This window comes from Ambystoma mexicanum, chromosome 4p (genome assembly GCF_040938575.1).
Source record: "Ambystoma mexicanum isolate Mex_15411 chromosome 4p, UKY_AmexF1_1, whole genome shotgun sequence".
Lineage (NCBI taxonomy): Eukaryota > Metazoa > Chordata > Amphibia > Caudata > Ambystomatidae > Ambystoma > Ambystoma mexicanum.
In genome coordinates, this window is record NC_090927.1 from 1236261395 (window position 1) to 1236272393 (window position 10999).

The window sequence follows — 10999 nt, forward strand, 5'->3', positions numbered from 1 at the left end:
TACTCTTACCTTGTAACGTTCTTTCGATGGGATGTTCCTCCGACGTATTCCTTATCGACCCTCCCATCCATCCCCGCAGTATGACTTCCTGTGGGTTTGCAGCCTATGCTCCTTCAAGGTGATTAGTCTAATCCAAAAACATTACTGGGGACTACAAAACGGAACTGAGCAACGGACGCTGCGCGCGGCCTTTATAGGCAGGATGACGTCGACGTCGGCACGGAGGCCGTCGAGGGTCATCGACTCGGCGATCATCGACGCGCAGCGCCCTCTGGCGAAAAAATTTTCCGAGGCCAGCAAAGCTGAAGGATTTCTATCTAAGATAAGGAATACGTCGGAGGAACATCCCATCGAAAGAACGTTACAAGGTAAGAGTAACTAGTTCTTCTGATGGTTGTATCTGCTTAGATTCACATGCGCCCACCCTCCCCACTCGGATAGAAGGAACATAGACATCCTTTACCTCTCTCTCTTTTCTGTACTCGCTCACGTCTAATAGGCTCCCTCAGGGCAGAAAAAATACAAACAGAGGGACCTTGGCGCGTGAGGGATTGTGGGTACAATACACGTCACTATAGGGATAGTGTTACAGACACGCCTTGTCGATGTCCCCTTTTCGACTACGAAAAACAAAATGCAATACTCTGCAGTGACCACTGGATGTCGGACTATGCACAGCATGTGAATCTAAGCAGATACAACCATCAGAAATGCTTTTACGGTAAGTAATGCATTGTCATTCTTGACTATAGGTGTGCCCTGAGGTCTTTGCACTTACCCTAAAGCCTTTGTCCTTAGTAGACTAAACCTGGCTTCCATTGCTACCAACCCTTTTGTGTAGTTTAAGCCAAACCTAAGAGTTGGAGCCATGTACTCCTAAGAGTGAGTCTTCTATAGTCCTACCACAGGTGGACTTTCGTAAAACTCTCTAACACAGCTGTCACAACCCTTATTTCTGCATGAAGCCTGGTGGGTGAGATGCTTCCTCTGCCTTTTCCCCTCTCTAGTTGTTCCCCTTTTTGCTTTGCATTTCTGCCTTTTTTTTCTTTCTGCTCTCCTGGTGATTCCTCCCCTGTGTCTCCTTCCTTTTTTTCCTGGTATTCCTCTGCACACTCTACCAGTGACAAGTTTATTCTGCGCTGCCATCCCAGTTTTGTTTATGCCACTGGCTTTTTCTCCTGATCATTGGCTCGACCCTCTGCGTTTGCCGGTACCCGTCCTTACAAGTGGGGATCCTCCCTATCCCTATCTCGTCTGCATTCTGGACATAAGGAGGAGTACAAGCAAGTCAAAGTTTGTGACAACCGATGGATACCCTGCCTATAATTTTCAATGTTTACGAGGTGGAGGGGAAAAGGAAATTTAAGCAAGCCAAAAACGTTTTTCCTCTCCGTCTTGTCTTACAAACGCTTTGTAGGACACATTTTCTAATGGATCCCTAAAGAATCAAAATTGTTTTGAGCAGAAGCATAACCAGAGTGGATTCCATAGGAATCTGTTTGTTTTGCAACTCCATGAAAATATGGAGGTTTAAAACGAAACACATCAACGAGACAAAGGAGGTTAGCGTGGCAACTTTCTCATCCCCATTCTTCTCTACCTCATCACTAATCCAAAGTAGGCCCCTGGTCAGTGTTAAATATAACATCACCTAGCTTCCTAAGAAACGTGGGGAAAAGCTCAAATGAATGAACTGGGAAGGCTTCCTGATGCATTGTGGCCCTGTTTTCTGTTTTGATACCACTGTGGTGACTGCTCCCACCTTGAGCCTAAGTGTTTTTTATTTTTCATTAAAGTGCATCATACATTGATTCGGGGTATTCCCTGAACCTTTTTGCCACTGGCAATAGTTGTTTTGAGAAAGCTGATGCAAGGACATGTGCAGGTTGTTGTGGAGCGGAGTGCAGGTGTCATCACTTTTGAGGCATCGAGGGGTATTCGGTGAAGGACGCCCAGCCGCCATCTTTGGATTGTACCGGTTATAACCAGACAGGACAATGGAGCTTTGAGAGCAAGCAGAAATACAACCGTAGGTGATTGACCAACGCCCTTCTCCCGAGGAGGATAGGCCCGGATGTGATCAGCAACAACGAGTTAAACCGTTTATGCTTCGACACATGATGACTAAATGGTGCAGCCAATTTATGACGAACTAAGATGGGATATGTAAGAGTTTAATGTTCTGTGTGGTAGGGAAGATACCAAGCAGAAGTTGCGTACAGTGGTGAGAGGTCGAACCTCTAGGGGGGCTATAAGGCGAGGTGAGCTGGAGAGTGGGTGGCTTGAGTTGGCCTGGATTACGGGATGGGATGGGATGATATGCTGTCTGATACTTGAAAGTCTTGGAATAAAGTTAGCTTGTTCATACCTCTAGGGGGGCTATAAGGCGAGGTGAGCTGGAGAGTGGGGTGGATTGAGTTGGCCTGGATTACGGGATGGGATGGGATGATATGCTGTCTGATACTTGCAAGTCGTGGAATAAAGTTAGCTTGTTCATACCTTGGTGACTCATTTGGTGATATTTTCTGTACTTGTTGAGACAGTTAAATGGAGGCATCAAATCATTACACCCCCGTTTTATGCCTCCATTTCTCGCACCTCCCATTTAAAATGAGCCCCTATGTATTTTGATGACGGTGTTTCAACCATTGATACTAATCCAACTATTGCTGTAAATCAAATCGCTGAACTGGATGAATGGTATGGTGATTATCTGCCACACTCTTAAGAGACCTGGACCAGTGTGGGAGCGTTCGCTTGTAAAAGTTGTTTCTTTTACAAATGATTGCAAATCAGCATTAATCAGGATGATACTTTTTCTGAAAGATAACTATATTCTCTTTTGCAAAGACACAGAAAGCGTTAACTTTTATCAAAAGTATTGCCATTCCATTTGTCTCGGGAGGATAGCTCAGGGACATTGTGCTCGCCTTGGAAGCAAGACGACACGGAGCAACATAGGTACGATCCCTGGGTCCACGCTTAAAAACCTCTGGGTATTAAGCACGTTCAAAATAACCTTTCATATAATTTTTAAACAAATGCATAATTACAGTATTTCAACTATAAAGCAGTGTAGTTTAACGTATCCAAATCTCCTAGTGTGAACTATATTTAGGTGTGTGTAGTGTAAGGTGCATCATATTGACAAGCATGAGAGGGCATTTTTGAAAATGTACATTCTAATACAGCCAAATGCTTTTGATGGAAAAGTATGTTCTGCGACCAGCTAGTTATATCTATCTATCTCTGCAGCTAGGGCTCCACCCATGAGATAATCCCAAACTCCTTGATATTCTCTCTCATCAACATGTTGCTTTAAACCAACTACTCCGAGTCATAGATGTCTGCAAACTTCAGTTTTCCCCCTAGTTTGCCTGCTACAAAAACCTTCCACTCTGTTTGGTCTTGAGTTTTGTATTTCTTCTTACATAATCAATACTCAAAGCTAACTATATGATACATGAAGTAGCAATCAATAGTTCCATCCAGTCTGTACATTTACTGATCTATTGCAACACCCTACATTAGGCTCTGTCTCCAGATCTGTCTTTGCCCTTCAGTTATGATAGTATTATAAAATAGCACCCTGGTGAGCAGCGCAAGCCAATCAGGAGGCCGACAATGTAGGCAGAATCCACAAGTAACTGCATTTACTGCCATGCCAGCCCCATGCACCTCTCCATCGGTCATCATCTTGGTATCGTTGCCCAGGGCCGAGTCTCAACTCGAGTACCTCAACTCCTCCTGCTCTTACCAGGGTGTCCCAGCCAAATCCCCACTCACCAGCACACCTCCCGGCCCACAAATGAGAGTAGTATTTATCCCTTTATTGTAATCAGTTTATGTTTGCATATGAATTACAAGTAAGTGCCAAGTTGTCTATCTGTCCTTCTGAAGACATCACTTACCCTGCCAGCGCAACACTATAATCAGTACTGAGCCTCGAGCTCTGATTTTCCTTTAAAAGTGCAAACATTTTGATTTACGACATTTATAGACTTCTTCTTGCACAGCACAGGATGGGATGGGCATAAAATATACCGGGACACTGCCCTGTACAACAGTGACTGCACCCAGCTGCATAGAACCTTGCACTGAAAACTGCTTTTAGTGCCTTTTTATTACATTTATTTTGTGTTTTTTGTCTCCTTTTTATAGTACTAAACACAAAAATGTTGCATTGTTGAATATATGAATATCTTCCGGTGACAATACAAATATTAGTACTAAATTCTAATCAAATAAGTTAGTTTGCAAATTCCATGGTGAACACAGAAGGCTCACCTTATGAAAAGAGTGGCTTTTCAACTTCCCACTGAAATCACAGTGACCAGGCTCTTTCCAGTCTGGTTGGGGAGCTCACTGTCACTGGATCTACCCTCAGCGTTTGAAACAGCCCATCATTCCATATTAATTTACACTCTGTCCTCAGTAATCCACATGTAAAGCATCACTGTTTGTTGTCTGTTCCTTAATGAAGGATGAAATTTAGAGGTCAACTCAGTGCTTATTCCTTGACTTTTTGCCAAGTCTTACAAAGTCCATCATGGCTCCCTACATTCTCCCCTGGTCTTGAAAGTCATCATCTAAAATGGTTTATTTGGACATCGGCCAAATAATCTCACATTTTATAAATAAGTATATAATAAAACAAAATATTACATTATGCATAAATCACCATAAAACACAACATGCAAAAGCAGATAATTGGGCATGGCTTAAGCAGGGTGTGCTCTTTGTGACAGACCAGAAGCTGGACTTGGACACGTAGGAATTGTGTTCTGGAACTTTTTTATTATTTTCACCCTCAAAAGGATTAATCTTTCCCTTAACCATTTAACTCCAAACCCTTCTCTATAACACAAACAAATAAAAGGGTGCTTGTCAAGATGTCTAAACATAAAGTCCTCGATCTGGAATCGTACTCTACCCTAGTTTCTTTCCCTACCTCTAAAAATGGAAATAACAAAGAAATACTTTTGGGAACCACCCATTGAAAGGGATGGCTGCTGGCTTCAGACCCCCAACCCAATGTCTCTTTACCATCGGCACGTGCCTATGTTCATAGCTACATTCATACTGTTAGTGTCGTGCTAGAGTGCTGCCCTGGGACTCTTTGCTTCTCTTCTGATTCTAGGTTTCTCACAGTCTTTCCCCCATCTGGGAACTTTTGTCTGTCTTGCTCCTGAGTCTGGGGTCCTCTCAGTCTCTTCCCCACTCTGGGATTCCACGCTTTCTCACTCCCCACTCTGGGGCTTTCCTCCTGCTCACTTACCACTCTAGGGTTTCTTTCTTCTTTCCCCACTCCAGGGCACCCCTCTTGCTCACTCCCCACTCTGTGGTTTGCCTCTTTCACTCTCTCCCCACTGGTGCTTCCTTCTTTCTCACTCCCCACTCAGGAGTTCTTACAGCCACTACACTTTCGTAGGCATCTCTTCTTCTTATTTCCCACTCTGGGTTTCTTTCGATATCTGCTGTGAAAAGCCACAGGGCGTCCTCACTTCCTTCTCCCCAACATCCTCTGCTCAGGTGGCCAGGGAATTGCCATCGCTCTTGGATCCCGACCCTCGGGGTGCATATGCGAGGGACGATCACCTGGGTAGGGAGACTTGGGGAATTGTAGGGGGATGTCCTTGGGTGAGACAAGGTATCCCCCATTTCCATTCCTTAATTAATCATCATGTTCCAGCAGCCTTTATGGGATATTGTGACCCTTTTCTTTTTTCTTCCTTCAAGAACAACCCTAGAAAATCCCCTCAATATAGGAACACTAGGAAGAGGGTGAAGAAGAGTATGTCTGCAAGCGAGACATGGTATCCCCCTTTCTTCTTGTAATAATCAACCTTAACCTGCCTTTAATGGCTGTTGCCAATCACTTCCCTTAATTTCCCCTCATTCATACCATTGTAGTACTGGGACAAGGAAGAGGCGACTAAAAGTGGTGCACACTAACATGTCATTTCACCACTCTGGTACTGAGACGAGGAAGAGTCGTCTGCAGACTGTTGTAAGGGTCAGGCATGTCCAGAAAACTCCACTAATTATGGTCAGGCAATTGGGGTTGAGGATACACACCTGCAACTTGTTAAATGGTTACTGGTGTATGAAAAGTGGGGCCGACAATTATTGGGGAGAGACCAGCAGCAGAGAAGCCGGGCCAAGCGTTTTGGGCCTCGGGGAGAGAAATCCCGTGGAGAAGGAGGCTGCAGAGGAGGGTCCCGCCTGGAGACCAGGATGCCGGCAAGTCCCCAGGAGAGACTGTGGCGCCGAGGCTTGGGTGGGCCGTGAGAGGGCCACAGTGCTGGGAGGCTCCCTGTTCACGTGCCCACAGCAGGAGCTGCGCGGTACGGAAGGAATACAATTGCTGTAAGCTACTGGCAGTGTTCGTGAGTGGCGAGCGGAGCTGCCTGCAACCCACAGAATAAAGACCGGAGAGTGAGCGGGGCTCGCAATACCACGAAAACATGTATGCGGAGCAGAAGAAGATGAAAGCAGCCGCCCAGAGGAGCCCCCATGGACCGCAGAGTGCATAAAACGTAACCCTCGTACCGGGGCGTTCCTGGGGGCTGTTACAGGGCAGAAGTAATTGCCGAACTAACAAAATGTGATGTGCAAGATAAAGTTAACTCAACGTGAAGGGTTGTAGTGAACAATACGAACAAGATGAACTGTGAATGACAAGAATATGAACTAAGAAATATTAAATACCGAACTAAAGGAAAGCTTTTGATAAAGCTTATGAATGGAAGCTTGTGTGAGGTACACAGAATATATCTTGGAAGCAAAGAACGAATGATATGAAATACAATGAAAAGCAAGTAATGAATATCACAGACGCGTATGAAAGTAATGTGGTGAAGGAAATAGAGCACTACGGAGTGAACTGTATGAAAGAACACATTGTGGCAAAATCAAGAGACTGGCAAAGAGGAAAACACATTGTGGCAAAGCCAAAAAGCTGGCAAGGAGAAAGCCATGTGAATGTGAATAAGCACACAGGCACAGTGGCAAAATAACCTGTGTGGGCAAGAAAGCCTGGGGTTACCAGTTGCGTGACCTGTAATAGGTGGAACAGGTGGTCCGCCAAATGCGCCTGGACCGGGGGTTTCCCTATCTATGAAAGTCAAGAAGATACGGAGAGAACAAATCCACATGTGTAAGAGAGATTGCTGAAGTAAAGCAGAGGAACACTGTCTGTATAAACTGGCAAGGAATCAGGAGTGGAAAGTTAATCTGGAACTTGTTTTGAATATTAAGAGACTGAAACTAAGTATAATTGGGCCAGTTCAACAAGCTGACGTCTTGGGGAAGGGCAACCTAAGACCTTGTGAACTTTGTGGGTGCCATGAGAAAGAAAACCTTGAGATCCTTGTGGAACTGTGTTGTTTCTTGGGGAAAGAAACCCTGAGAACCTTGTAGAACAGTGTTGTTTTCTTGGTGAAAGAAACCCTGAGCCTTTGTGGCACTGTCTTGAACTTTGGGAAAGGAAGCTGGAAAGCAATGCCAAATGTGGAAGAATCTCAGAACTTTCATGTAGAACACTGTTTCTTTTGTTGCTGACATCCCTACACATTGTTTAGATTTAGTTGTGAAGGGAAGTATAGGTTTTAGACAGACTTTAAAGTTGAATTTACTGACTCAGACTATCTGTAGTTTCTTTACGTAGGGACATCCCACTTTAGCATAGGGCAAGGTAGATCTTCAAACCCCCAGCACTTAGTTCTGATCTCAGGAACAGGTTGCAATCTTACCTCAATGGCGCACGCTACAACTGTTCCCTCGCTTTGCCTCAGCATGGGAAGTCCGGATCCACTAAACCAGCTGCCACTGTGCATGGGCTACACTGGGAATGGAGGATCAGTTGCTTGCCTCTCGCACCTGCCCACTGTGGTCTGGGGTTCCAAATCTGAATTGGCCCCAAGACTACTCATTTGGACTTTAGGGGGATTCAGTTACGTTTTGTTTTTCTTTCTCCCTGAAGTATTTTGCTATTTATTTTTGGGTCAACATGAAGCTCCTTCAGTTAGTGGCCATCTTGAGCCTTATTTCTCTGTCACCCGCCAGGAAAGGGTTCTTAATTTCTCTTCATACAGACTTTCAGACTCTGATAGCCTGTCTTCATTCTCTGTCCTCACTACCCAAATGTCTACCCACCGTTTTCTATCACACAAACTTGCAAACCAGGACAACATGGAAATGGGAACCTCTCTGCTTACTCTAACCAATATGCCACAAACCCACGCACAATGCTGAGACTCAGAATCCAGGGGTTGCAACTCATTTGGGTCAGTCTCTCTGTGCTCCTCAACAAATGGGACTAGAATGGTAAGAATCCTTCATCTTGATGGATATTAGAACAACATTGGCATGCCTGTTGATGAGAGACTGGGACTGAAAACATTGTCGCTCCTAATATAGGAGTCTTTGCTAGCCCATTACCCATTCATACCTCACTAACCCCTTTACTCATACTTTCTGCCCTTGCACATGTCAGCGATCTGCCTGCAAAATACCCAAGTAATGGAGTTAGGCCAGTGCCCATATCTCACAAAACTAACATCCATTTGATTGATCTTGGGCTTTCCCCTCGGATGAATCACATGCCCAAGTGTTGCCGCCACAAACCATTTAGAATCATACAAACATCCAGGACTTCTGTACTTCAAGCCTGTGACAGTTAGCACTTCGGGATTCTTTTATTTTTATTTAGTATGAATCAGCCGACAAAAACTTGGATGTGTCCCCAATTAAGATTTGATTAGTGTTTCAATTTATGGCGCCTTCTTTGCCAGTGGTCTATTGAGAAAACATCAAAGTAAACCTGTTGGAAATAATAGCTGTGTTTCTTATTTACATGTTCTTGTCCTTTTTATCTTACAGTTACATTGAATACAAGTCGAAAGATGGCCCTACTATCCATCTGCGCTGGATTCATTTTAGAAAGCATTGTTGTCAGATTCTGCGAGAGAATGAAATGGAGTTTGTGAACGGGATCCAATTTCCTGGATGCAGACGTCGTCTTAATTGTGGAAGGAAACATAATTTGGATTTTACTTGCACTAAGAAAATCTGGGAAAAGTATCTGCTCTGCAGTCAGGAAAATGAATGTGCAGGATTTAAAATGTTTCCATGCAAGATTTGTTTCAGCAAGTAGAATAGACTCCGATGTGCATGTTGTAGATATATTTAAGGAACATATGGATTAAAATTTTCAATTTTGAAGGACCTTTGGGGATTCCTTTTGTAACTTGTTTTGTTGATGTGAGCATCTCGATATTTTAGGACAACATACAGTTTTTAGTTTTCTTTCATGTCCAGATGTTTCATGTGGGCAGATGAGAATGTCAGAAAATAAATAAACTAAGTTGCTTCTTCGCTCTTATCATCTATCTACGTATAGAAAACGCTTAGGTATGTTTCTTTACTCAGCTGATGTAATTTATCAGTGTTAGGCTGCTCTCTGCTGGCCAAATGGCAAAGAACACCTCTCTGTGCCCTTCCATTACAACTATCATTTTAACAAACAGAATGAGCATGGTTCTATGCAGTCACCTTCACATTCCACTATCGCAAACATTCTGAATAATTTCAAGTTACTTATTTCCACCCCCATTTTTCTTCACAGAGGGCACAGCGGTTCCAATGTCAATGAACAGTTAATTACTGTCTCAACGGTTCAGTCTCTAAAGAGCAAAGTGATGTAGGACGAATGCCTCCTCACAAGCTAAAACTGAAAGTAGGTTGCTGTAATTAGGCTACTATGCAATCTTCTGCCATCATGGGAAATCTGCAAGGGAACAAGGTTGACAGTTACGTGTCTACAAAGACACATCATAGAGGCCTGTGTAATCGATGGAACTTAGATACTGTTCTTATACCGTGCATACCTCTCATTCCATCTGATACAAATATGCCTTTCAAATTCAAAAGAAGACAGTGGGCCTCATTACAAGTTTGGTGGTAGCCTTGCCGGTATAACCGGCAGGCTGCCGCCAAACTTGCAAATTTCTCCGGCCCCTGGCAATGGGGAAATACAGGGCCATTACAACCCTGGCGGACCCTGTATTTCCCCATTGCCAGGGGGCCAGAAACTTTGACTCCCCATTCCCATTTGGTCCCCATAGGGCTCAATGGGAATGGGCAGGTCGGATGCACCAGCACCATTCAGACTGGTGCTGGTGCATCCGTTGAGGTCTGCTCGCGGGTGGTGTTCCGCCCAGCAGGCCAGTTCTGGCGGGTCAAAAGGCACCCGCGAGCAGAACTCGTAGTTTGCCAGTCCGGTAACTACGGTGCCGGCAAGCTTACCAGTACCGTAGTTACCGGACCGGCAACTTGTAATGAGGCCCAGTTACCTGTACGTTTAGCCTTTTCATTGACCATTAATACGTCCCAGGGACCAACGTCCCTTTCCTGGAAGCGATCAGTGGTAATTCCGATATTTAAGAAAGGGGACAGAAGTGACCCTAGGAATTGCCAACCGATATTGGCCTTTAAGATATGCTAGAACAGCTTATGTTACACTGGAAACGGTTAGTGTAATGTATTGCTCGGTAGTGCATGACTCATGTATGTATGTTCATAAGGTAAGTCTTGCCTCTTTAGCACATTGTCTGGAATTAATTTGCTCTGTTCCCCAGGGACAAGTGTATGCAGACCACAGTATGAAAGTATAACAATAACTATGAAGGGTACACTTGTCTTACGTTAATTAAATGCATAGAGCTCCATCTTGGCAGGCAGAAAGAAAGAGGGGATACAAGTGTTGTCAAAAGGCGCATTACACATTTGTGAGCAGTACAGCCCCACTCCTTTCAGGAAAGTCTAAACTTGAGTGGTATTGTGGCCGTGTTCCCACAGAGGTAATGGGTAAACGTGACCGGATGAAGACAACCTTTCCCAGGCAAAAGTTAGTAAAGAAATGAGTTCAAGCAATTCAATTACTCATGGAGCTGATGAAAAATGAATGGCAAGTCCCAGTAGTCAACTGAAGAAGAGG

The 10999-nt window shown here is 44.3% G+C and overlaps 1 protein-coding gene across 3 annotated transcripts in view; it reads left to right on the plus strand.

Moving 5' to 3' along the window:
• Window positions 1-9378, plus strand: part of ARV1 (ARV1 homolog, fatty acid homeostasis modulator) — a 430152-nt gene extending 420774 nt beyond the window's left edge. For all 3 annotated transcript variants that reach the window (XM_069606897.1, XM_069606896.1, XM_069606898.1), the window contains one exon: window positions 8884-9378. In XM_069606897.1, coding sequence (XP_069462998.1) covers window positions 8884-8990 — 107 coding nt within the window. In that variant the 3' untranslated portion in view covers window positions 8991-9378. The remainder of the gene's footprint in view (window positions 1-8883) is intronic.
• The last annotated feature ends 1621 nt before the right edge of the window (window positions 9379-10999 follow it).